Source organism: Heterocephalus glaber, unplaced genomic scaffold (assembly GCF_053883595.1).
Source record: "Heterocephalus glaber isolate CG9 unplaced genomic scaffold, H.glaber_assembly_v1.0 deba00001555, whole genome shotgun sequence".
NCBI classification, from domain to species: domain Eukaryota; kingdom Metazoa; phylum Chordata; class Mammalia; order Rodentia; family Bathyergidae; genus Heterocephalus; species Heterocephalus glaber.
In genome coordinates, this window is record NW_028258346.1 from 1,877,137 (window position 1) to 1,904,409 (window position 27,273).

The following is a 27,273-nucleotide window of genomic DNA, read 5'->3' on the forward strand; positions in this document are numbered from 1 at the left end:
GATGTGTATGACAAGGTCAATATTCAAATGATCAGAATGTTTTTATTTTTTAACTAGATTGATTCCAGGACAAAGTTCAGCAAATTTATTCACTTTTACCCAAGGTAAGAAATCAAAAGAACAGTCCCAATATAGGTCAATCTAAAAGCCCTTCTTTATCCTGAGAACTACAGGCAGATTCATTAAGGGAGAATTATCTTCAATGGTGTTTTTACAAGGAGTAGAAATACACCTATCATTTTTCCCCTCTTTAACAACGTGGGCTTCTGCCATTGTCTGATAATCTGAACTAGAAAACAACTCTACACACCACCAAAATCAGAAAATTTATTTATTCCACAACCCAAATCTTTATTTAGAAAAATAAAAGGCTTAAGGAACAAAAGATGGCATCCTCAATTCTTAATTTTCTGTGGGAAATTCTCTATGCAGAAAAAGATCTATTGGTCAAAATACTACCTGAGGGCCGGGGATTTAGCTCAGTGGTTCCACCGCCTGCCTCCCAAGCTAAGGACCCGAGTTCAATCCCCGGTACCAAAAAAATACTACTTAACTCCTTCCAGATATATCTGAGATTGTTATATAGGAAATGAGTAGGAATGAGTCACTGTAAGAAAAACAACAATCATCAATCAACGGATCATAATTCTAAAAATTACTTCCCATTCATATGGTCCCTAACTGTAACATCAGAGTCTCTTTGAAGACTAAATGACAATACAGTAATACATTCAACTGCAAAATGAAACTGCAAATTTTGCAAAAGACTAACATGGTAAGTGTTTTTAAAGACTGACTAGAATATCAAAGGATTTTAGGCCCTTGGGAGAAGTTAAATTCACAAATATTTCACAAAAATAATCCTCTTTATGATGGTGCTAAGAAAGACATACATAAACAAAAGAATCTATCAATTTTTTTTTCCAGTACTGGGAATTGAACTCAGGACCTTGCGCTTGCGAGGCAGGTGTGGCACCACTGAACTAAATCCCTGGCCCAAGAATCTATCAATTTTTTACTCTTTGTATTTTATTAAATTTTATTTTCTTTTTTCCCATCCCCCCATGTACAAAAGCTTTGTTTGGATTTTTTCCTATTTTCACTTTTCTTCTTGTCCCTTTCTTTCTCCCTCCCTCCTCCCTTCTTCCCCTTCACATTTGTTCCCATTTCCCAACATCCATTATACATTTCAGTCCTTATTTCCACTTATGGTTTCTCACACCAGAGAAACAATGTGGTTTTAAACATATCTGTCCAATTTATTTCACCTAAGAGTATGGTCTCAAAGTCCATCCATTTAGCTAGAAATGTCTGAAGCTCATCCTTCTTTATGGCAGAGTAGTACTCCATTGTAAAAAAAAAACAAACCACATCTATTTTATCCACTCAACAGTTGATGGACATTTGGGCTGTTTCGAAGATTTAGCCTATTACAAACTATGCTGTTATAAACATGGGTGTGCATATATCGCTGTGGTATGATACTTTTAATTCTAAGAATCTATCAATTTTTATCATGCCATAATTTTTGTAAGCAAAAGCATAATCTAAATTTTGTTAAAGTAACCAATCTTCGTAAGGATATAAAATCTCAAATTCTTTTTATTCACAAAAATATTTACTATTAATTTTAGTTCCTTTTTGAAAGACCAGTTACATAGAAATGTAATAAATAAAACAAGTAAATATATTTAGGACAATGGTATATTTAGTGATAATGGTCACTATCAAAAAAAGGGCTGTAAATACAGGAAAGGGTGAAAATTTTAATTCTGGAATTGACCATATTAGTATTAACTCATAGTTGGGTTTGGAGTGGCTGTCTTGAGCTTTTGTAACTGTCACGGGAAAATGGAAATCTAGTGGACTGATTTTTTTTTTTTTTTTTTTTTTTTTTTTTGAGACAGGGTCTCATTACATAGTTCAGGCTGACCTTGAACTCACAGTGATCTTCCTGAGCACTGGGATTACAGATGTGCACCACCATGCCAGGCTCAAAATGGAAATTTAAAAGTAAGATTTTTTTCTTTTAGCAATCACCAACTTCAAACTTTCTCCTGCTGAGCACATAAAACACCCCCTCCTCTCCTCAACACAGATGAAGTGACAGAGCTTGCAGGAGCTGACACCAGGAGGCCTGGAGCCAGTTTCCTTTCCACAAGAAAGGAGATCAGGAGCTGAGGATGGCTGCAAGTGATAAACTGAGTGTGGTGATTGCACTGTCTTTCTGTGCCCCCTCCCACCATTTCTTCCTATAAAAGACCCTTACCCACTTGCACGGTGTTATTATAAAGAATCCACTTGTCAAAAATAGGGCTTTTGGGAAAAAAAGTTTATTCCGGTTAACACAGACTAAAATCAGAAGATTCTAGCAGCTAGCTCAGAAAAGTCAAGTTTATCACATCCATGTGTGGATGGGCTGACATTGGGAGAGAGAGATAGCAGCAGCTAGCTGGGAGAGATTTCATCCATGGGTGGATGGGCTAACACCAGGAGATATAAGCAACTAAATGGGAAAGGAAGGCTTATATAGATAGGTATTGAAGGGGCTAAGGAATCTGGGGTGGAATATTTATGACTTGGATGCCCAAGGACAATGTGCTCAGGTGTGTAGACAATCACTGGATTTTTCAGCACCACAGGGGTTGTATACCTAGTTTTGAGTCCATTTGTCCTATTTACTGAGAAGCTCCTGTTATTTACTAAAAGCAGCATGTTTGCTTTGTCCTGTTGATTTAGGACAGGCCTGACAACGGTGAGATGGTGATTTGAGGCAAATGGGCTGTTCCATTTCCTCAGAGATAGCTTTGAATAAATCATTTTTTCTTTTTGCCAAAATATATGGCCACTGACCGCTGCTGCCATCCGGACACCCCGCAGCTGCCCCGCCGGTAGACTGGGGCCAGGCCTGTCCTCGGGCAGCTGCCGGGCCACCGCCACTACCACCAGCGATGGTCAGAGCCTATATGAGAATCAATCATGCAGACTGCTGGGTTCGATGAAGCTGGGCATTTATAACTAGATTCATTAAGGAATACAAAGAAAATATTTAAAAGGATCAATAATGGTGTCTTCTGGTTGCAGAATGTGAAGTCTGTGGTTTATCATTATAATCAGCTTCTTATCAAATACAGAAGAAACAAAGGAAGTGAGAGGCTGTACAAGGCCAGGCAGACTCCCATGAAAGGAGCAAACAGAAGAAGGATCCAGGGAGAGGGAGATCCAAGAAGAAATTGTACAGGAGAAGAAATTTAAGGAAGCTCATTTAAAGAATTCTATGTATTTAGAACCGGTAGTGTTCCTCGGAATTTAGTGTAGATACATGTAAGTCACTGGTGGATCTTGCTAAAGTTCAGACTGTACTTCAGTAACCTGGGCTGGGCCTTGATAGTCTGCATTTCTAACCATTCTCAGGTGATGCTGAATTTGCTGGTCTGGGAGAAGACATCTGTATCGGGGAGTTTTATTTATTTATATGTTTGGTTAGAAAATCAGATTTTCTGTGACAGTAATTTCCATGATTGCAAATCAAGGTTTGTTTCTAACCCAGACAACATAGCTGAAATATAGAAATAACATCACTTTGAGTTTTATAATTCATTCTCTCAAAAAAGAAGTAAGCTACCTTGAAACTTTAGTGAACACTGTTATATTTTGGTACATTTCTAATCCTATTGTGTATGCTTTCTGTTGACCTTTTATTTTAAATTTGTTGTGAAAAATCCTTAAGCAACGATAATGATATCTGGCTAAACTTTTCTCTGTAGTATTTCCCTGTATTCTCCATTGATATATCCTACTTTCATCCTACCATACATAATCATTATTTTCGTAACATCTTCGTAGAATTCTTTTGTTTAAAGTAACATTTATGTACTTTAATCATGTAATGCAAGTGACATATTATTTTCACCTAAACTTTAGAATTTTTTTCTTTCTTTTATACTAATTTTTTAAAGTCAACATACTGAACAACTAAAACTTGTCATCTTCACTTTAGTGTTAGTACCATGATATGTTAGCACTGTAAGAATATAGGATTGCAGGGCTGGGGATTTAGCTCAGTGGTTCCGGCACCTGCCTTGCAAGTGCAAGGACCAGAGTTCAATCCCTGGTACCAAAAAAAAAAAAAAAAAAGAATATAGGATTGAAGAACTTGAATGTAAACTTGTCATGAACAGTAGCTAAAGATGTTTTACCTGCTTATGGTCATTTTGTGATTTTTTTCCACTTTGTAGTATTATAGATAATTAAAATCTTCCTTCTGTCTTTTTATTGGTGGACATAATATTTCTTCTTAGTTGTGGAAACAATTTTATTTTGCTTTTCCTGTCAAAGATCACTGATAATTTACTTTAATCTTGCAAATTAAACATTTCTTCATCAGATTCTTTGGCTTTTCAAAGCAAAAATCAAAGTGAGTAAATAGTACATTTTAAAAAAAAAAAAAGAAAGAAAAAAATACATGGCCACCTTTGATTTGGTCAGCAGCAAGCAAATGAACCTGAATGGCCAGTAACACATTTTGTTTTGTGTGTGCACACATGCGTGTGTGTGTGTGTGTGTGTGTGTGTGTGTGTCTTTGTGCTGGGGAATCAAACCCAGGGCCTTATATATGCTAAACACATAATCTACCATTGAACTACACCTCCAAACCTAAGGGCATGGTTTTTAAGATAGATAAGAGTCCGGGCGTGGTAGCGTACCTGTAGTACCAGCACTCAAAAGTATGAGGCAAGAGGATCACCATGGGTTCAAGGCCAGCCTGGACTACACAGTGAGTTCAAGGCCAGCCTGAACTACCATAGCAAGATCCTGTCTCAAAAACAATCCCCCAAAAAAAGACAGATATAGAGGTCAGTAGTTATATATTTCTTGGCTTTGACTGCTGGAAAGGCTAAAAGCAGTAACACTGCAGCATCCATAAGTATGCCTAGTATTGAGATCTTGAGTTTTTCTATTTTTGTTTTTTGTTTGTTTGTTTGTTTTTTGAGACAGGGTCTTCATATATAGTTCAGGCTGGCCTCGAACTCATGGCAATCCTCCTGCCTCAGCCTCCTAAGTGCTAGGATTACAGGCGTGTGCCACTGCACCCAGCTGAGATCTTGGTTTTTAAATACTATTCTCAAATGAAATGGAATTAGAACCCTAGACTGATTGCAAGAGCTAGAGCAAAGATTTTGAGCCAGATAACACAAAAGTACTCTCAAAAGGAAGCAGGAATCCTTGTAAAGGGGTTCACATCGGCTAAATCTGCAGCAAACAAAGCATCTTTAAAAATGATAAGACCAGATTAATAAACCACTGAATAAAACAAATTTATGAATCCATTAAAATTGAATTATATAGAGGGGGAAGAAGGGAAAGTTTTTCCCTACAATTGATAATTATAGATGGAATTAGAAAATCAACCTTTGACAACAATCATAAACAGTAAAATTTAGGGGTGGGGATTTAGCTCAGTGGTTTAAGCCACCTGCTGCGCAAGAGCAAGGACCTGAGTTCGATCTCTGGTATCAAAAAAAAAAAAAACAGTAAAATTTAGGCAAGAGTATACTTCTTTACTAATTACAAAGGTAGGGGATTTAGCTCAGTGGCTCTGGTGCCTGCCTCGCAAGCACAAGGTCCCGAGTTTGATCCCCGGTACCAAAAAAATGAAAAACAACACACACACAAAGGTAAAAAGAATTTTAAAATGAAAAAAATAAAACCCTGCAGACACACCAACACATGTTCAAATAAATGCAATGTCACCAGTAATGGGATAAACTGGCATCATGTGCTTCCTGACAGTACACTAAGAATTATTTCTGCAATATTCCTGCCAAAATGTATAAACAAAATCCAATCATGAAGAAACATCAAACAAATCCAAATTGAAGAATATCTGCAGATACCTGATTTGTACTCTTTATAAAGGTTAAAGTCACAAAAGATAGGCAAAGACTAGGAAATTGTTCCAGAGTTAAGGAAACTAACTGCATGACAGCTAGATACAACAAACAGTCTTGGACTACCAGGGAAAAAACTTTGTTTACTCATTTTTTAAATTTATTTTTGCCATAAGGACATTGTATTAGGCCTTTCAGGCTGCTACAATAAACTACCACACACTGGGTAGCATATAAACAACAGAAATTTTATTTCCCACAGTTCTGGAGGCTGAGAAGTCCAAAATCAAGGCAATGGCAGACTCAGGACCTGGGGAACCTGCTTTCTGATTCATAGATAGCACTGTTTCCTGTGCCCTTGTCCTGTGGAAGAGGTAAGGCAGCTCTCTGGGGCCTACTAAGGGCATCAATCACATTGATGAGGCTTCTGCCCTCAAGACCTCATCACCTCCCAAAGGCCCTTTCTCCTGAAACCATCACAGTGGTGATTAGGTTTCCACATATGATATCTGGGGAAACACAAGCATTCAGACAATAGCAGACACCATTGGAGCAAGCGGAGAAATTTAAATGAGTTCTACAGATCAGACAGATGATTTCTGACAGTTGTACTTTCATAACTTTATTGTACAAAAACCTTGCTTTGTATTGAAAATACATAATGAAGAATTCAGGATGATACGGCATCATGTCAGCAACTTTCTCTCAACTGGTCCAGAAAAATTACACACAATACACACAAAAAGTGTAAACTTAGCAGTTCTTTGTACTAGTTTTGAATTTTTCTGTAAGTTTTTCAAAGTCTAAATTACAAAGCATAACAAAGTAATATTTTTTTAACTATTAGACTGTCAAATACCAAAAAGTGTAAGAAAAGCCAGGCTTGGTGGCACATGCCTGTAATCCCAGCTACTCAGGAGGCTGAGACTAGAGGGCCACAAGTTCCAGTCCAGCCTGAGTAACTGAGTGAGACTTAAAATAAAAAGTGATGGGGATGTAGCTCAGTGGTAGAGCACTTACCTAGAATAGATGAGGTACTAGGTTCAATCCCCAGTACCAGGCGAAAAAAGTAAGAATATACAAAGTCTGCCAAAACAATGTATACATACTTCAGCAATTTGCTGTACTAATAAATGTCTGGAAGCTCATGGCCACTGCTTTGAGCACCTTTTATAATTGTACAGGCCAAAGGTAACTTGTATTAATCTCATGATGTCTCAATAAATTTAGTATTAAAAATAACAATAAAAAATTAATTTAGTATTAAAATATTTATACAAGTTTTTCTTTTCCTGATGTATACTTTTATTGGCAGACTCTGTACTTATATATAGATGGAACATCACAATAAATGATACATGTATAACTCAAGCATTGCTGCTAGGAGTATAAACCTGTACTAATATCTGCAGATGGCAACTCTTCATCATCAGTCACAATAATAAATGTATATACCTTGTAATCAGCTTCCCACTCCAAGCTATTATCCTGTGAATATATTCTCACACATGTATATAACATATAGTTATTCATTTTAGCTTTGTTTGTAATAACAAAAGATCCCAAACAACCTAAATATCCATTAATAAGGCACTGGCTTCAGTTCATTTCATATATCCGTACAATACAATTAACTTTTTGTTGTTGTTGTTTGGGTTTTATTTTTTCGGCACCAGGGATCAAACTCAGGACCTTGTGATTGCGAGGCAGTTGGCAGCACCACTGAGCTAAATCCCTGGCCCATAATTAACTTTTAGAAACAGTGAGTTGGGCCGGGGATTTAGCTCAGTGGTTTTGCTGCCTGCTGCGCAAGTGCAAGAACCCCAGTTTGATCCCCGGTACCAAAAAAAAAAAAAAAAAACAGTGAGCTAGTTCTAAATGTACTGACAAAAAGAATTCAAAGATACATTATAGTAAAAATGCAATGTATAGAACAACGCAACTAGGAAACTTACATGGGGAAAACATACATAAAAAATGTTTACAAATACTAGAATGCCTCAAAGAAGATACACAAAACACTAGTAACTGGTTGTCTCAAGGGAAGGGAACTAGACGGCTAGAGATCAAAGGGGTTTGTTTATACTATATTTTTCATGCCTTCTGAATTTTTTAATTCGTGCATTACCTATTTATTTTAAAAGTTCACAAGGGACCACATATGGTGTGATTTTCTTTAAAGGCATACCCAGAATGGACAAACCCATAGTGACAGAAAGCAGATTAGTAGTTGCCAGGGGCTAGAGAGGAGAGAATAGAGGTTTAATTGGTATAAGCTAAGGCTTCCTTTTAGGAAGATAAAAATGCCCTGTAACTAGACAGAGGTGATGACTATACAGTGCTGTAAATACGCTGCCACTGAACTGTACAATGTAAAGTGGGGGACTTTATATTTTATCATAATAAAAATGAAACATTTATAAATAAGAATATTTTAATGGGCTGGGGATTTAGCTCAGTGGCACCACGCTTGCCTCGCAAGTGCAAGGTAAGTTCCATCCCCTTTATGAAAAAAAATATAAACTAAAAACAATAAAACAAAAAATCACATTCATTTGACGGTAATATTTGGATGCAATTAGAATGCTAATCATGGGCCGGGGATTTAGCTCAGTGGTTTCACCGCCTGCTGTGCAAGCACAAGGACCTGAGTTCAATCCCCGATACTAAAAAAAAAAAAAAAGAATGGTACTCACAATATGAATATATCAACAGATTTGGTGCAGGTCCTTTCATGTTCAAGCTTTCTCTCCATCAGGGAAAGAATAGTTCAATTCTTTCACTATCCCTATTTGAATACAGAAAACTTCATTTGGTGAAATTATACTACTTAAACATTCTGTCCACCTCTGTTCTCATTTGCAGCCATGAAGAGGACTCGCTTAAAAAGTGGCCATCAAAGGAAGCTCCCCACCTCCATCCCAGGCTCCTAGGGCAGAGAATCTCAGCCCATCCCAGCACCCGGAAGGAAGCTCCCCCACCGCCATCCCAAGCTCCTAGGGCAGAGAAGGCGAGCCGTGTGGGCGCCAGAAACACCCCACCCCCCACTGTGGAAATGAGAAGACACATAAACAAGCCTCAAAAACAGACTTCCAGATCACCTACAGCAACCCCAAAGGGAAACAAGATGGAACAATCTGATACTCAAAAGTGGCCATCCAAAGATACAACAGATGTATATACACATGTATTCATATCATTTAAAAGAAAACACAAAATTGTAACTACTCTGAAGATTTATAACCCCTCTGAGAATATATCCAGCCATCTTCAGGGACCTAAGACTCATTAGAAAAACACATCTAATACCTGTACCACAGAAAGATATATCAATTTCGGGCCAGGGATTTAGCTCAGTGGGTTTGCCACCTGCTGCGCAAGTGCAAGGACCCGAGTTCGATCCCCTGTACCAAAAAAAAAAAAAAAAAAGATATATCAATCTCGTTACTGTGTATCTTTAAACCTCTATTGGGAAAAGGGGGAAGGGATGTTGGGTAATATATGCCACTTATAAGTAATAAGTACTAATGTTTTATAGCACAATGAGATGTCTATCATTCACAGTAACCTATTATAGATTTTATAAATAACTAGAAAAGAGCTTGAAGGTCCCAAACACAAAGTAATGATAAGGACACAGAAACATTAACTACCTTGATTTGATCAGTATATATTGTATAAATGTATTAAAATATTACACTATACCCCATAAATATGTATAATCATTATATGCTAATAAAAATTTTTTAATGTTTAAAAGATGAAAATTTTAGCTGAGCATGGTGGCACGCACCTGTAATCCCACCATTCAAGAAGCTGAGGCAGGAGGATCAAGAGCAAGGCCAGCCTGGGCTACACAGTGAGTTTAAGGCCAGCATGGCTATATAGTGAGACCAGTCTCAAAAATTTTAAAATGAATAGACATGAAGGGCCAGGGATTTAGCTCAGTGGTTCCACCACCTGCCTTGCAACTACAAGGTCCCTAGTTCAATCCCCGGTACCAAAATAAAATAAAATAAAATGAATAGAGATGAAAATATTAAATATTATGATTTTATCATTACACACTATATACATGTATCACATCATCACTGTATCCCATAGATTCTTACATTAAAACAATTTTTTTGCTTTTTTTTTTTGTTAACAAGGATTGAACTGAGGACCTTGCTAAAATAATTTTTTAACACAAAAATCATCTACTCTTCACTACTGCATTCCTCTCATCCTATAACATATCTTTTTTAAAAAGGAAAACAGGGCCAGTGATTTAGCTCAGTGGTTCTGCCGCCTGCCTCACAAGCGCAAGGTACCAAGTTCGATCCCCTGTACCAAAAAAAATTTTTTCTTAATAAAAATAAAAAAGGAAAACAAATCAAAAAGCTTCTATGGTCCCCTGCCATACTTCAAAATACTACTCCATTCTTTCACTACCAAAGTTATTTACTTTCATGTTTTATCTTCCATTCACTGCCTCCATTTGCCTAATTTCACTCAATACATGTTCCTTACAACATGAATTTTATTCCAAAAAATTCTGAAACTATTCTCTCAATTATTACCAAAACATGCAAACTGTAATGTTCCAGTAACCTCGACTTGCCTTCTTCAAGCACTTGGAAGCTGTAAGATTTAGCCAAGGGACTCAACTATAAACACTACAAGCCTCTCAAGATCCCTTCATTCAGCCATACAATGTTCTCGAATTCATATTATTAATTTAAAGCCAACAAGAGAATGTTCCCACCTTTGTCACAGTTTAGTGAAAAGAGTCAGATTAATTTATAAAACATAAGCCAGGGATTTAGCTCAGTGGTTTCGCCACCTGCTGCGCAAGCGCAAAGACCCGAGTTCGATCCCTGATACCAAAAACAAAAAAACAAAAATAAATAAATAAATTTTTAAAACATAATATAAGAGTGTGGTCTCATTCCAGAATGAGAATCAGAGTTAAAGGATGTATTTCTCTTTCCTATAGAAAGTATAGCTCTGAATAGTCAAGAGGTGTATTACTTTCCAACAATGCTGTAACAAACTAAGACGAACTGGGTAGCTTAGTACAACAGAATTTATTCTCAGTCTGGAGACAAGATGTCTGTTTTGTTTGTTTGTTTGTTTTGTTTTTGAGACAGGGTCTCACTTTGTAGTTCAGGCTGGTCCTGAACTCATTATGTAGCTGAGGCTGGCCTCAAACTTTCAGCAATACTCCTCCCTCTGCCTCCCAAGAGCTGGGATTACAGGCATGAGCCACCAAACCTGGCAAGACAAGATGTCTGAAATGAAGGTGTGAGCAGGGCCAGGACCCCCCTAAAGGCTCTGGGGGAGAATCCTTTGTCTCTCTCTGGCTTCTGATGGCTGCCAGCAATCCACGGCGCTCCTTGGCTTGCAGCTGTATTATCCAACCCCTACTACCTTCATTGTCATATGATATTTTCCATCTCTGTTTCCACCTCTCTTCCCATAAAGACATCAGTCATTGGATTTAGGGTTTACCATAAACCAGTATGAATTCATCTTAATATGATTATATCTGCAAAGATTCAATTTCTAAATAAGGCCCCATTCACAGGTACCAGAGCTGAGGACCTCATCGTACCTTTTTAGGAAACTGAGTTCAACTTATTATTTTTCCCTTCCCCCAGGACTTGATTTCCATAACCCTGGGCTCAAAATACTGAGCAGGATGTTCATGAAGAGAAAATACCAGCAATCTGCTGGGGTTCTTATGCTTAATTTGGAGAGAAATCACCAATTGGCAAAGTGCAGCTTCCTTGATGTTAGCAGCTCTGGTCCTTTAGTGTCAGTGATTCTCAGCCCTGGGTGTTACAGCTCCAAGTTTTGAATGTCAGTACCTCTTAGCTCTTGGCATTATATTTGGTGTTACAGTTAGTTCTAAGTTTTGAGTGTTAGCATCTCGTGGCAACTTTCAGCCACCCATTACTGTAGTTCCTCAGCAGCCAGAGCTCACAACCCCCTTGCCAGCTTTCTGGAGCTTCTCCAGCAGCTTTTGACACCTCTTGGGGTTTTTCCTTAGGTTTCCACAGGTCTATGCTCTTAGCTCTTCACTGCTTTGCTGCTCACTGGACCTCTTCAGCAGTCCTCTATATGCCAAGCATGCTCAGGGCTAATACCCCTTAATGTTACCAGCTCTTTCTCTTTTTTTTGGTACAGGGAATTGAACCTTGTGCTTGTGAGGCAAGCATGGTGCCACTGAGCTAAATCCCTAGCCCTACCAGCTCTTTCTTAATGCAATCAGCTCAGCCCACTTTACCAGATTAAAATCCTGAGTAGGCACAGGGGATAGCACACAGAAGGTCCTCTCAGATTAACTCAAGAACTGTGAGAATGCTGCTTATATAGAAAAAGGATGGGCTGGGGCATGTGTAGTCTCCTGCTTCTCCCAAAACTATTTAGGGACTTTCAAAGTAGTGGCAGAGGAGGCAGGGTCATCTGGAGAGGTTGCAGGGTGAAGTCATGCAGGTTAGGTCTGTGTAGGAAGCCTGCTACAGCCAAGGCAATTATCTCCCAGAGCAGCACTGGGAACTCTAGAGTAGCCTCAGCTGTCAATTCTGACAGATAGCCTGGCTGAACTGCAGAAGCAGGTGGTGATTGACAGCTCCTGTGAAACAGCAGGTTTAAAGTCATAACTACCATTGCTTTCAATGAGTTTCTGGGAGTGGTGGGACTCTGATCACGGCCCAAAAGGGTTTGGGGACTTCGGGATGACAATGGCAGGCCTTGGTCAGTCCCTGATGAGTACCCGTCTGGCATGGTCCTCTAGCCACTCCTTGGACAGGCAGCAACACAGCACCTGAACAGTTCAGAGACAAAGATGGACACTACGGCTGTCGCCAAGCTAGGATTCCTATCAGGGCTGCAGTGTGAGCAGCAGCCCACAGGGTAGTTGCATAGGCAACCAAAGAGGTAGCAAGAAGATGCTGGAGCTTGTCATCCTGGGTTACCCTCGGCAGAGTGACAGGGAAGGGCGTGACGGCTGTCAGTGAGATCACTGGCTGCCAAAGGAAAAAAGGAAGGGTTGAGCCTTGTTTTTTGGGCTGTGGTGTTTGCTAGGTGTAGTGGCCCTTGCCTGTCATCACAGAGCTCAGGAGACTGAGGAGCAAGTTAGGGAGGCCAGCCTTGGCTACACAGTGAGGTCAAGGCCAGCTTGGGCTCCACACTGAGACCTTGCTTCAAACAAAAACAGAAAAGAAAAAGAAATAAGAAAGTCATACTAAAAGTTGCAGGTAAGTAGCATAGTATATGAAAAGTTCAGTGAAAAAGAAAGAAAGAGCAGAAGTTATAACTCAATAAGAGAGCACTTGGCTACCAGGCACGAGGTCCTGGGTTTCACCCTCAGTGAGAAAGGGGAGAGGGAAAAGGGGAGGAAAGGAGGGAGAAGGGAAGGAGAAAGAGGGAAGGGAAGGGGGGGGGGGAGAGCGAAGAAGAAAAAGGAAAGGAGAAAAGCAAAATATTAGTACCTGTTGAATGTAGGATGTTAACTGGACTATTCCCTCGACTTCTCTATATATAGAAAATTTTTCAAACTAGAAAGGTGATGTGGGGACATGGAATATTTTAAGTAGAAGATACAGGCTTGCACCTCACCTCAGAATGGATTAGATTTACAATTTAAAGGATGTCAAAAGGTGATATCCTTTATATACTAATGTCCTATACATACTAAATGTCTCTCAACCCAAGCTTTTCTATATGCTATATCACTCCTCTGCAATCTACCATAAAGAACAAAATGTTTCTCACAAAGCTCTTTCTGCAATTTAACCTCTCTTTGAATGAGAGGCAGGAGAATATCAGGAAGTTAGTGCAGGTTCCCGAGTCCAGTGAATGTTAAATCAAAGAAGGGATTAAGGGATTAAGGGTTGAGTAAATTAATTCTCTCTTTAATTTATCTTAACTCTTAACTTCCTTCTCATATTTAGCAAGGAAGAGAATAAGAAACTACTGTAAAACACAATTAAGTCCCAAATCATAAACACATAATATATTATATTACCAACTTTAAGTATCATTCACTGGCAAAAAGATAAGCTACTATGATGGGGGGGGCACACGTGGACTGCCTCAGGGTTGACAGTAAAGAAAACAGGAGGGTGGGAGGGCAGAATAGTTACCAAACAAGGATGAAAGGGAAAAAAAAAATTAGAAAGGGAAAGAAGAAAAAAAGGAGAACAAATCAGTGAGATAGGGCAGAAGCTGAAATGACAAGCTCAGAACTGGGCATCTCCCCAAATTGATAGCAGCTCCAAAAGGCTTTCTCAGATTCATCCAGACACTAGTTAAATCTTTCGAAAAGTCACAGGAAGCACATAAGTGGCATTAGGATAATGGCCAATCAGGAAAATACAATTCTTCTCTGCCCCAACAAGAAATGAAGCCACTTATAGGCAAAGTTCATTAATCATCACAAAGTTCAAGAACCTCCTTGAAAAGGGTTAAGGGCTTAAGGCACTCTGCTGATCTGCACTAGTATCATAAGGACAGACGTTACCGGTCCACAGCCCAGCAGTCAGGGCTGGCTCCCAGAATCTGCGGTTCAACCAAAAACTGAATAAAGTACAATCTGGAAAACCATAGTCTTAATAACGCCTTTCATGAAGCCAAATAAGTATCTGTGAACCACCTAATTATATTTTATAGTTACCTGAAAAATCATCTCTTACAGACACAAAAAGAATCATAATCGTTATTTTAACTCAATTCAGTCTTGAAGGGAATATATGTTAAATGCTTGGTTTTCTTGCAATTATATGGCTTAACAATTCAATTCTTACTAATTTTAAGTTACTGTAGACTACAATAAATTAACAATTTATTCAAGTTTGACTAGTATTTTTTTTTGATAGTATGTTTCTGTAGATAACAGTAAATAGCACCATTCCCATTTTCTTTCCTTCATTCATAAAAGTATGAATCCCGGTTCTTCAAAATATAGTACTATGCAATGACTGTTGGTTCAGAATACAGTATCAAATTTGAGTATTAGCATGTTTATCACAAAATTTTTAAATCTACTTGCTTTTTGGGTTTTTGTGGGTTTTTTCCAGACAGGGTCTTAATGCATAGTTCAGGCTGGCCTTGAACTCACTATGTAGCCCAGGCTGGCCTTGAACTTGCTGTGATCCTCCTGCCTCAGCTTCCCCAGTGCTGTGATCACAGGTGTGTGCAACCCTGCCCGGCTCTTCAATCAAAATTTTAAATGCATTTAATTTTGATACTAAAGAAAAGACCACATTTGTCCAATACATTTATAATAAGTGCAAAATTTCAATTACTACATGGTTGTTAATCCAATCACTAAATAAATTATGGCAACAAAATATCTGAATTGCCAACAATCTAGATACTGCATTAACAATTATTAAATACAACATATGCATTCTTTTTTTTTTTTTTTTGGTATCGGGGATCGAACTTGGGACCTTGTGCTTGCAAGGCAGGTGCCAGAACCACTGAGCTAAATCCCCGGCCCAACATATGCATTCTTGAATAATCATTTAAGGTCAAGTATAAACCTGATTTAAAAAAGGCACATTCTTACCTGTGTGAGGTGGATCTAACACTGCCATTGCAGATGATTCAAAACAATGTCTCCCACTGTAATTATTCCTGTGATTAACTTCCCTAGTGCTTCCTGCCGACGGCAAAAGATTTGAACAGCACACTCTGGGATCATCTTGTGACTGGAGGAGGGCATCATCTGCAGCACCCTAAAATTTCAAGCAGAAATATTCTGTTTCTTTTAAAAACTAAATTATGAGGACCGGGGATTTAGCTCTGTGGTTCCAGCGCCTGCCTCACAAGTGCAAGGTCACGAATTCGATCCCTGGTACCAAAAAAAAATTAATTATGTTATCAAAGCTGAAAAACATGACAGAATGAAAATTATGCTTACAATTACAGTGTATTTTTCTTTTTGGTACCAGGGATCGACCTCGGGACCTTGTGCTTTTGAGGCAGGCAGCGGCACCACTGAGTTAAATCCCTGGCCCTTACAGTGTATTTTAAACAACACCTGAGAAGAGTTTTTAAACAAATCAAAACATGTCATTCTTGCAGTCAAATTCTCCTTTTCTTGTTAAATTTCTCAATACTAAAATCTACACTTTTTCCCCTCTCGTTTTGGTGGTTGGACACAGGGCCTCACACAGGCTGGGCAAGCATTCTACCACGACGCTACATCCCTCACCCCCAGCTCCACTCCTTTTTTTTCTTTAAAACAGAGTCTCAGTTTCTCAGGCTGGTCTTGAACTTAAGATTCTTTTTCAGCCTCTCAAGTAGCTGGGATTACAACAGGTGCCACCAGGGCTAGCTAAAATCAACACTTAAAAATATCATTTTTTCTCAGGTGTGATAATGGTAATGCCAGTACAGTGCTTTTTTTTTTTAAAGAGCTTGTAATAGGGGCCAGGGTTGTAGCTCAGTGGCACCATGCCTGCCTGGCGAGCACAAGGTTCTGAATTCGATCCCTGGTACAAAAAAAAAAAAAGAGCTCGTACTGTTAGAGACAAATACTAATGATTCTGGGGACAGACTGCAAGGGACTGAGGAGGAAGTTGGAATGATAAAGACGAAGTAAGATTGGCCCTTTTTAAATTTAGTTTTTGAGACTGAGTCTAAGTTGCCCAGGTAGGGGCAACTTGTAGTTTGTCAGACTGTTTCTTTAGTCTCTTTTTTTTTTTGTACTGATGATCGAACTTGGGACCTTGTGCTTTTCGAGGCAGGCGGTGGAACCACTGAGCTAAATCCCCAGCCTCTTTAGTCTCTTTTAATCTCCTCTTTTATTTATCTTTTGTGCCTTGAAATTTCAGATCAGTTATTTTATTGAATTTCCCTTGATTTGGATTGTCTGACATTTACTTATGAATATATCTTTGTCAATTTTGTGCTGCTAGAAACAATACCACAGAGTGGGTAATTTACAATCAACAGAAATTTATTCCTGACAGTTCTGGAGGCTAGAAGGGCCTGCATCTGGAGAAGTCTGTCTTGCTGGCATCCCACAGTAGAAGGCAGAACAGGAAGACAGCGCATGTGCAACAGAAAGAAAAGGCGTCAAAAATCACCCATTTAAGCAAGTCATGGTGGCGCACACTGGTAATTCTAGCACTTTGGGAGCTGAACCATGAGAATCACAAATTCAAGCCCAGCCTAAGCAACTCAGTGACGTGGTAAGACCTTGTCTCAAAGCAAAATATTTTTAAAGTGCTAGGGATGTAGCTCAGTGCAAAGACCCTGGGTTCAATCCCCACTACCACAAACAAACAAAAAAATCATCCATTTATCAGGACCCCACCCCCACAACACCTAACCCACTGCAGCACTAACAGCACTAACATACTCATGAGGACAAGCCCTTCATGACCCACTCACCTATTAAGGGTCTCACTTCACCACTGTCACATTAGGTGTTAAGTGTCCAACACATGAATTCTAGGGGACACAAATTACAGCCGCACCCTTATCCAGTGGATTACTGGAACTGCAGATAGTACTGAACCCTGAATATACTATGTTTTTCCTATATATACAGACTTAAGATAAAGCTCATCTTATACACTAGGCACAATAAAAGGTTAGCAATAAGCTAATAATAAAATAGAAAAATTGTAACAATATACTGTAATAATCTGTCTTTCAAAATATCTAGATGTACTTTCATCTTTTAACTAAAAGGAAGCACTTTAGGGCATTTGTTTTGATTGTTTTGAGCCAGGGTCTCACTATGTAGTTCAGGCTGGCCTTAAACTCGCTACGTGGCCCAGGCTGGCCTCAACCCTCCTGCCTCAGCCTCCCAAGTGCTGGGATTATAGGCATGCATCACGACCCCCAGCAAGAACAGTCTTTTCAACAAATGATCCTAGAACTGGTTCTCCACATGTGAAAGAACAACATTGGACCACTACTTCCTACCATACATGAAAAGTAATTTGAGGCCCGGGGATTTAGCTCAGTGGTTCTGGCGCCTGCCTTGCAAGCGTAAGGTCCCGAGTTCGATCCCCAGCACAAAAAAAAAAAAAAAAGTAACTTGAAATGGATCAGACTGAAATGTAAGAACTCTAAAAGAAAATATAGGAGGAAGTATTCAAGGCCACCATATTTTTAGCAAGACCCTGCCTCAAAATAAAAAATAAGGGCCGGGAATTTAGCTCAGTGGTTTCACCACCTGCTGTGCAAGTGCAAGGACCCGAGTTCGATCCCTGATACCAAAAAACGTAAATAAATAAAGGGCTTAGAATGTGTAGTTCAGTTCAAAAGCCCTAGGTTCAATCATCAGTCCCATATACAAACAGAATTTGATCCCTGTGTGAAAAATAGAGTACCAGAAAAGGTGAATAGCCCATTTTATATTCTTTCTATATCCATAAGACCTTCAGTCTTAGACCTAATACCAAAAGGATCCTTCTTAGAAACAAAGAGCATGTGGTGGTGGTGACATTACTTCCCGTGTGTGCGTGTGTGTGTGTGTGTGTGTGTGTGTGTGTGTGTGTGTGTGTGTTTGTGTGGTACTGGAGATTGAACCCAGGGCTTTCACACTATGAGCTACATTCCAGCTCTTTTTATTTTTTATTTTGAGACAGGGGTCTCACTAAGTTGCCCAGCCTGAGCTCAAATTTGAGATCCTCCTGCCTCAGCCTCTCTGGGATTACAGGCATGCACCACCATGACCAGCTTAGTGTTCACTTTTTATATGTTAGATCATTATTTATTTATATTTATAAATGTTTTCTCTTTAAATCACCTCAAAAGTTTTTCATTATTATGTGGTAACTTTACAGATTAGAATGATTTATCTTCATAAGAATCTCCACCCTGGGCCGGGGATTTAGCTCAGTGGTTTCACTGCCTGCTGCCCAAGCACAAGGACCCAAGTTTGATCCCCGGTACCAAAAAAAAAAAAAAAAAAAAAAAAGGAATCTCCACTCTCACCCACCCTCACCCTCGAAGAGCTGATTTATAATGATGAATGAACCAAAAGTTGTAGCTCAGTTGTAGAGTGTTTGCCCGTGATGCACAGGCCCAGATTTGATCCCCACACCATAAAAACAAATAAGAGTTTATTTTATAGACTCAACTGCATGTTGTTCCACTTCCAAGGTTTTTGGAAGACTGTCAGAGATACTGAAAATTCCTATAGGCAGTAAATATTGGTAACTCTTTAAATGTTGTCTTTTAAAAATTCATCCTTATGGGGCCAGGGATTTAGCTCAGTGGTTCCACCACCTGCCTCGCAAGCACAAGGTCCTGAGTTCAATCCCCGGTACCAAAAAAAAAAAAAAAAAGAAAGAAAAAATTCATCCTGATGTTTTATGATGCCTTTATTTTTTACCTCTATTAACTTTGTATCTAGACTCTGTTTTGTAATCTCTTCATTCAGACTCGGATTACTTCTTCCTGGTGGTATGAATTTTGCTTTTTTGGAGGAATTTCCATGCAACTGACTCGGTGCTGTAGATCGCCTCATCTTCCGTAGTACTGACCTGAAAAATACCACAAACACAGGTCCTCCATGAGTCTGATTAGAATTACCCCAATGTACAAATAGCTCATCACCACAACTACTTCATCGACTACACTGTGTGTGTGAATACACACATGCACAGGATTGCACCCAGGACCTCACACTTGCTACACAAGTACTTTACACTACGCTACACCTCCAACCCCCATGATATATTTTATAGGGTGTTTTTTTTTGGTACCGGGGATCAAACTCAGGACCCTGCACTTGCAAGGCAGGCGGCAGAACCACTGAGCTAAATCCCTGGCCAACCCATGATATATTTTAAAAGGTAAGAAAATAAGCCTGTAATAAACCTTAGAAAACAAGTTCAACAGATAATAAGATTTTATTTTTCAAAATAAAGGGCTACTGGAAAGAATGCATGGTTTAAATTTAATGGTCTAAACTTGAGCATATATTGTATTGATTTTGATAACACTATAATCACAATATCTTTAATCTATTTTTTTCTTTCTTTCTTTTTTTTTTTTTTGAGACAAAAGTCTCGCTATGCAGTTTAGGGTGGCCTTGAACTCACTACTAGCCCAGGCTGGCCTCAAACTTGCATTGATCCTCTTGTCTCAGCCTCCCAAGTGCTTGGATTACAGGTGTGTGCCACCACACCCAGCACCAAGATTCTGTCACAAATAAAATAATTTTAAAAGATGAGGATGTAGTTCACTGGCAGAGCACCTCTGGGTTTGATCCCCAGTACCAGAAAAAAAAAAATCATGCTAGTATAACAGTAGGAAAAAATGAAATTATGTCCTTAACAAAGTACTAAACTATGGTACATTCACACAAAAGAATATGCACTCTTCATATAATGTATTATTAAAACTCTGTGAGTCAGTATCAGAGGTCCACAGGCTAACCTAGTCCTCTTTTCCTCTATCCCTTTGAACAATCTTTCCCCTATAAAATGTTGGAAATGCTTTTTCCCATTTTTGAAGAATTTCAAAGTAAACTTCAGGAATCAGTACATTAAACCCAAAATACTTCAGCACTTATTGCTTTTTAAATTAGTTCTGTTGGATCCTTTTCCCAGGCTCTGTGAATAAAGCTATTTGGCAGTTCTATGATGCTTATAACATCTATCTGCTCAGTCCTCCCAAAGAAAATGGCCAGTCCAGGCTGACAACAGCAATGCATCAAATAGCTGGAAGCACAGGCAACATCTCCTAGTAATTAAGAACACACTTTTGAAGGCAAATGTCCAAACATAAATCTAGACTGACACTTCCAAGCACGTGATCTTGAGTAGTTTACTTAACCTCTTCGTGTCTTAATTTCCTCTTACAAAAAGGAGAACCTTATTCATACTTACACAGAGGACTGCTTGGAACATTAAATACTTAAAGCACTTAAGTAAGTCTTGGCATATAATAAGCACTGAATATTATCTGTAATTTTATTACCTATAATTGTAATTATTGTTGGATGTTTAATACATAAGGACCTATGAAAGTAGGAGCAATAAAGGTGCACTGGGGTGGGGATGGGGTAGAGAATGTAGTTCTACATATAGTTCATGACCAGAATCTATGGGTCCGTTTGGGTTGCACAACCATCCAATTTCAAGGATGCAAGAATAAAACTCTACCAAACACCAGCAAGAGACCTCCGCTGCTGTGTCTGCATTTGGGGGGGGGGGGGGCGTGCCGAGAGGGACTCACATGTAGTTCAAGCTGGCCTCGAACTCAGCGATCCTCCTGCCTCAGCCTCCCCAGTGCTGAGATTACAGGCGTGCGCCACCACGCCCGGATGTTTCAGCCTTTTGACTGCCAACCACGTGAGTCTGTAATTACTTCACTTCATGCCTTAAATTCTCTTTTGACTCTGTGACTCCGCTACACCAGCTTGCAAAATCTTCCACGAGGTAATTAATAAAAGGCTTTAGAAAGAGGATAAAGGAGGTCGGGGGGAGGGGGGGACTGACCAGTTTCTAGGTAAAAGCCCCCAAGAAAAGCGATCCTTCTTTTACATGGTTTGCACTGTCACCCCTTCGGGCCCTGGGGAAACTGCTTCACAGAGAAGAATTTTTAAAAAGCGCAGTGCAGGGAAAGAGTTCGCCCGGGCCTCTCCGCGCAGGCGCCGCTCTCACCACCCACGCCGGGCCAGCCCTGCTACCGCGAAGGCGATCCTCGCTCTTCACAGCTCGGCTCCCACTGCCCTCCTCCCCCCTCAGAAGCCCACTCCGGCGCCATTCCCCGCTTTATCCCGCACCAGCCTACAGGTTATCGCAGCCTCCCCAGCCTTCTCTTCCTGGGACGCACCTGCGAGAATCTGACAGACACTGCTCGCCAACCTAAACAAACCGCAAACCTATGGTCAGTCCCTCACCACCCTGGGCGCTCAAGACACCCGCCTTCACGCAGCCAATCGCGGACGAGGCGCCGCGCGTGCGCAGTACATCTCCGCTACGGCGCCTCGGCCGGTCCAATCTGATTGGACGACGCTGCATCCTTGCGCTTGAGTCCGTCTGCTTTCCTTTAAATGCTTCCAAATTGGATTACGATTTACAGTTCATTTCCAAAAATATGGATTTGGTGCCTGCGGACAACGATGTAGATGCTGAGGCTACAGATCTCACAACCTACCCCGACTTGTAATAAATAAGTTATGATGTGGTGTGGAAGTGCAATAATGGAAATGTGTGCGTAGCAGAGGTATTTATTGTCCTACGATATTCATTCATTCATTCGTTCAAGACATTGATTTAGTGTCGCCCGGAAGGTATTTTCCAAGCCCTGTGTTAAATTCTCGGAATGTAAAGATGAATGGTGAACATTCAGAAAGAGGGGACCGCTTCGAGACTTGGCAAATCATTAAATGGTTTTAAGCAGGAAAGTGACATCGTTTAATGGGTACAGTATTTATTGAGCACTTCCCAGTGCCAGTCGGCCGGCCTAGAGAAATGTGCAATTAGAAAGGAGTGTCGGGCCGGGGATGTAGCTGAGGCACTGTGCTTGCCTGGCACACACGACAGCGTTAGATTCCCGGTACCAAAAAAAAAAAAAAAGGAAAGGCAATGGTGTCAGCCGGGCGTGGCGGCGCCACAAACCTGTAATCCCAGCACTCGGGAGGCAGAGGCAGGAGGAATCGCCGAGAGTTCCAGGCTAGACTGGGCTACATAGTGAGTTCAGGGCCAGCCTGAACTACAAAGCGAGACCCAGTCTCAAAAAACCAAAACCAAAAAAAAAAAAAGGAGCGTCTGAGAGAGAGTAATTAAAAGGCACTAGTTGAGTTTTATCCAAGTTTGACATACATTTTTTTTTAATCAGCCGGACATGGTGACGCCCACCTGTAATCCCAACACTTTGGGAGGCTGAGACAGGAGGATGGCAAATTCCAGCCCTGCCTGGGCAATTTAGCGAGACCTTGTCTCAAATTTTTTTAAAAAAGGGCTAGAGATCTATGTAGCTCAGTGCAAAGGCCCTGGGATGATAATCCAGTACCACAAAAAATAACAATAATAATAAATCAAATGTTTAATGCAAATGTGAAGTAATGAGAACTCCCACGCTGCTGGTATGAGTGTAAATAGGTATAGTCATTTAATAAAAGTGTAATCTAAAAAAAAAAGTGTCATCTGTCAGCACCTTGGACCAGGGATGTAGCTCAGTGGCACCACACCTGTCTGGCAAGCACAAGGTCTTGAGTTTGATGGGGGGGTGGGGGGAGGTTGTCTGACAGCACCTAGTAAAAGGAAAAAATATATATATATACATATATACATATAAAATATATATAAATATATATACATATATATACATATATACATATAAAATATATATAAATATATATATACATATATATATGCTTAAAGAGCTATTACCCTGGAGACTTTCACCAATCCTTAAAGAGATTCTTTGTGAGTTCTGCTTTTGGCAATCCCTAGGGCTAGGGTGACAAGAGATGGAATCTAGGACCTGTTGAGGTTGGGTACCCTGGGAAACAACACTACTCCTTTCTTTGGGTTGGGACGCAAGAAATAAGATGACTAGGAAACAAAGCAGCCCTCAGAGTCTGAGGACTACCTAATCTCATTTGGGAAGTCCAGAAATTCTAAAACATGGCTGTTTACTCCATCTTCATCCAGATCACTATTCGTGTAACATCTTGAAAAGAGGCCTTATCTGGCTCACCATTCCTCTCATCTCATACTCTACCCCCTACCTTGCCTCATAATTTTTCTTCACACTTCCTACTCACTTTCATATACTTGTTTATTGTCTTTCTATTCCTCTCAGAATGTGATTTATGTGGGAGCAGGATCTTTACTTTGTTTCCTACGTCTCTAAAACAGTTTCAGTCTCACAGAATACACCCAATAAATATTTGCTGAGCACAGTGGCACAGGCCTGTAATCCCACCATTTTGGAAGGCTGAGGCGGAAAGATTGCAAGTTCAAGTTTTGCTTGGCAACTTAGCAAGAACTGGTCTCAAAATAATTTTTAAAAGACTGGGAAAGCAGTCAATGTTAAGGTTCTGGGATCAATCTCCAATACTGAGAAAAACCAATGTGTTGAATAAAGAGTTGTATGAAAACCAACAGGACTAGGGGATTGCTCCCAGGTAGAAGACTGCCACCCTACATTTCACATACAGTACCAGCATCAGAATCCAGGATTACAACACTTCTCAGCCTCTTGGCTAAGATCAAGTGTAGAATCCAGGATTGCTCAAACATGTCTCACTGAACTCCATCTACTGACTTTTGGATTCTGAAGGCCTGGGCTGAGCTGATAATTTGCATTTCTTTCTTTTTGCAGTACTGGGCATCGAACTCACGACTTTGCATTTGCCAGGCAGGCGCAGTGCCACTAAGGTAAATCCCTGGCCTTAGTTTGCATTACTAATGAATCTCCAGGAGTGTTGCAGATCACCAGCTTGGGCAGCATAGCAAGGCCCCTCTAAAAAAAACAATCTGAATGGTTCCATGTTTTTCCACTTAGGATCTCAGTAACTTTTCTTTTAAAAAACCTTCTTTACATGATTGTTCCCTTCATTAGATTCCAAGTTTCCTTCTATTTCACAGGCTGGGGCTGAGCTAAGGTCACTAGAGATGCTCAAGACATACTCTAGTTCCTACATGCTCATCCTGCAGGCTTTTCCAGGAATTTTCACACAAAGGACTAAAACTAATCTACCTAGACTTGCTAATGCTTCACACACAGATAGATAACTAAGCAACAGCAGTTTTTTGTTTGCTTTGTTTTCTTTGGTACCGGGGATCAAACTTGGGACCTTGCACTTTCGAGGAAGGCTAAGGAACCATTTTGAGCTAAATCCCCAGCCCAACAGCAGTTTTTATTTTTTATTTTTTTGATACCAGGTATCAAACTCGGGTCCTTGTGCTTCTGAGGCAGGGAGCAGAACCACTGAGCTAAATTCCCAGCCCTAAACAGCAGTTTTTAAATGAAGCATTTCAGTTTTTTTCTTGGGAAATAAACACAAATCACTCTATCAACTCCTTGTGCTACAGATTAAGCTTTGTTCTCAAAGGTATTCTGCACCTCCCATTAATTTTTGTTTTTTGTTTTTGTACTGGGGATTGAACTCAGGACCTTGCAGTTCCCAGGAAGGCGAGGCACCACTGAGCTAAATCCCCAGCTTGCCTCCCATTAATTTTTGTGTGGTATTTAGAAATTAATGGGAGTCAGGCATGGTAGCACATGCCTGTTATTCCAGCTTTCAGGAGCCTGAGGCAGGAGGATCATGGCAAATTTGAGGCCAGCCTGGGCTAGTGAGTTCAAGGCCAGCCTGAACTACAAACTACATACCAAAACCTTGACTCAAAAAAAAAAAAAAAAATCCTGTTTGTACATTTAGCTTAAACTCTTTAGTTTGCTCCAACTGTAAAATTAGGATTAAGCCTCCTTTCCTGGATTGTTATATACTGAGCAATACATGCATACAAGGGTTGATCAAAATGGATTACTTCCTTACTGATTTATAGACTTTTAGTTACTTAAGTCACTTTCAATTTGCCTGCCATTAACTTGCCTCTACACTGATAAACTATTATCTTTGCTGACCTGCACTATGGGTATATATTTTTGTATTGTTGGGGGGTTGTTTTTTGAGACAGAGTCTTGTTATGTAGTTCAGGCTGGCCTCAAACTTGTGGCAATCCTACTGCCTCAGCCTCCCGAGTGCTGGGATTACAGGCTGAACCACCATGCCTGGTAACTGCACTATGGGTATTAATCTAAGATTTAAATGGCACAAACAGTTCTCTCATGTTTCTCAAAGATTACGTTCAGCTGAATGCTTAAAAAAATCAAATTACTTATCTACAGTCATATGTTCTCATTTAAGAAAGTTAACTAGGAAGCTATTTTTATACTATTTGTATCTGATCTTAGGGGCAAATTTCTAATTCTACCTTACATAATTAACCTAATAAGTAAAAAGATCTCTTTACAGAAGACAAGATTATGAGTTTTATAACTGAATGGGGTTTAAGTCATCTTGCTATTTTGGGCAGGCTGGCGGTCTGTGCTCCCCAAGATCCCTATGTTGAAGCTCTCACCCCAGTGTGATACCAGAGGAGGGGGCCCTGGGACGTAACTGGTTCTGACCAGCCAGGCCTTTTCCTGCACTCGGGATTGGTGAGGAAAAGATGAGAGCTTTCTCTTTCCTCAAACATGTACTGTGGAAAGGCCATGGGCGCACAAAGCAAGGCGGCCTTACGAGCACCCACTGGTGCTGGCACCCCGATCTCAGCCTTCCAAGCCTGCAGAATTGTGAAACAATCTTGTTACTTAGGCCATGCAGTCTACAGTATTTTGCTATCGCAGCTTGAGCAAACTAAGACGCTAGGCTCTTCAACGCCACAAGTTGCGAAGATTTCCATTACTTTTCACTTACACATCTGAATCTTTAGAGCTAAAATTATTAAGGTGTTTTTCTAATGAACAGAGATTTTCTTTTCACTCACAAAGAATTCACCAAGACACAGTGCTAAAAAGATGGAATAAGACTCATACATTTGGGCTGGAGATTTAGCTCAGTGGTTCTGCCACCTGCCTCGAAAGTGCAAGGACCCGAATTTGATCCCTGGTACCAAGGAAAAAAAAAAAAAAAGACTCATACACTTATTTTTAAAGAGTACTCTGTATTTTATGCCGGTTATATAGGCTCAGTGTGTTAAGACATACCCTGGGGACAATATGGCTACTTTCTCAAAGTTATAAGCTTTATTTCTAAATATACAGTCCAGCTTTTATTAGATGTTTCTAATTCTCAAAATTACAGAATTAGGAGATGTCTCATTTTAGGCTTTAAATAAGTATATAATAAAATAACATTAAGTAGATCCAAAGCTGAAACATAGAGTAAGTTTATATTTCTAACATAAAGAAGTGTGTTGTTTCTTCTGGTACAGCTACGGTTACCGAACTGTTACCAGAGCACCTTAACAGATAACACAGGAATCACCAATCAAAATTTTGAGGAAACATAGCAACACCTGCTGGACACCACAAAGACAACTAATTCGAGGTAGTTTACATTTTCCATATTAGGTAATGTATTCCTTTTCATGACAGTGTATTGTTGCAAAACTTTCAGCAGTTTGACAAAAAGCACTGTGAAAGCAGCATTGTGAAGAAGGAAATGAAACTAATTCCAAGGTCTGAGACACTGTACAATGTCTGCAGTTACTAGTGGTGATGAAGTAAATCCTTAAGTTGCTTGGACCTAACTGTATAATAAACAGAAATACTAGGTATTTCTTTTGGCCTACATGTGCTGTGGAAAATTACTGAGACACTAACAGGTAACATGGGCTGAGAAAGATCGGGAATATCTGTGGTATAGCAAGAAAAATACAAAAAACATCATTTAGTTTTT

General features: G+C 39.8%; 1 protein-coding gene and 1 long non-coding RNA gene across 8 annotated transcripts in view; one reads left to right on the forward strand and one right to left on the reverse strand.

Moving 5' to 3' along the window:
• Rad54b (RAD54 homolog B) overlaps positions 1-21,805 on the reverse strand; it is a 94,970-nt gene extending 73,165 nt beyond the window's left edge. For 3 of the 7 annotated variants that reach the window (XM_087190617.1, XM_087190616.1, XM_087190613.1), the window contains exons 1-3: positions 21,090-21,539; positions 19,240-19,390; positions 15,451-15,619 (exon numbers count right to left, since the gene is read on the reverse strand). In XM_087190617.1, the coding sequence (XP_087046743.1) occupies positions 15,451-15,619; positions 19,240-19,390; positions 21,090-21,091 (322 nt within the window). In that variant the 5' untranslated portion in view covers positions 21,092-21,539. Of the gene's footprint in view, positions 1-8,587; positions 8,680-15,450; positions 15,620-19,239; positions 19,391-21,089; positions 21,540-21,639 lie in introns of those variants that run through there. The other 4 variants (XM_021262649.2, XM_087190615.1, XM_087190614.1 and 1 more) reach the window with 4 other exon arrangements.
• A 92-nt stretch (positions 21,806-21,897) lies between these two features.
• On the forward strand, positions 21,898-27,204 carry LOC110350325 (uncharacterized). The gene is made up of 3 exons (XR_002396805.2): positions 21,898-22,280; positions 24,189-24,244; positions 26,807-27,204. It is a non-coding gene; the product is annotated as an uncharacterized LOC110350325 (long non-coding RNA).
• The last annotated feature ends 69 nt before the right edge of the window (positions 27,205-27,273 follow it).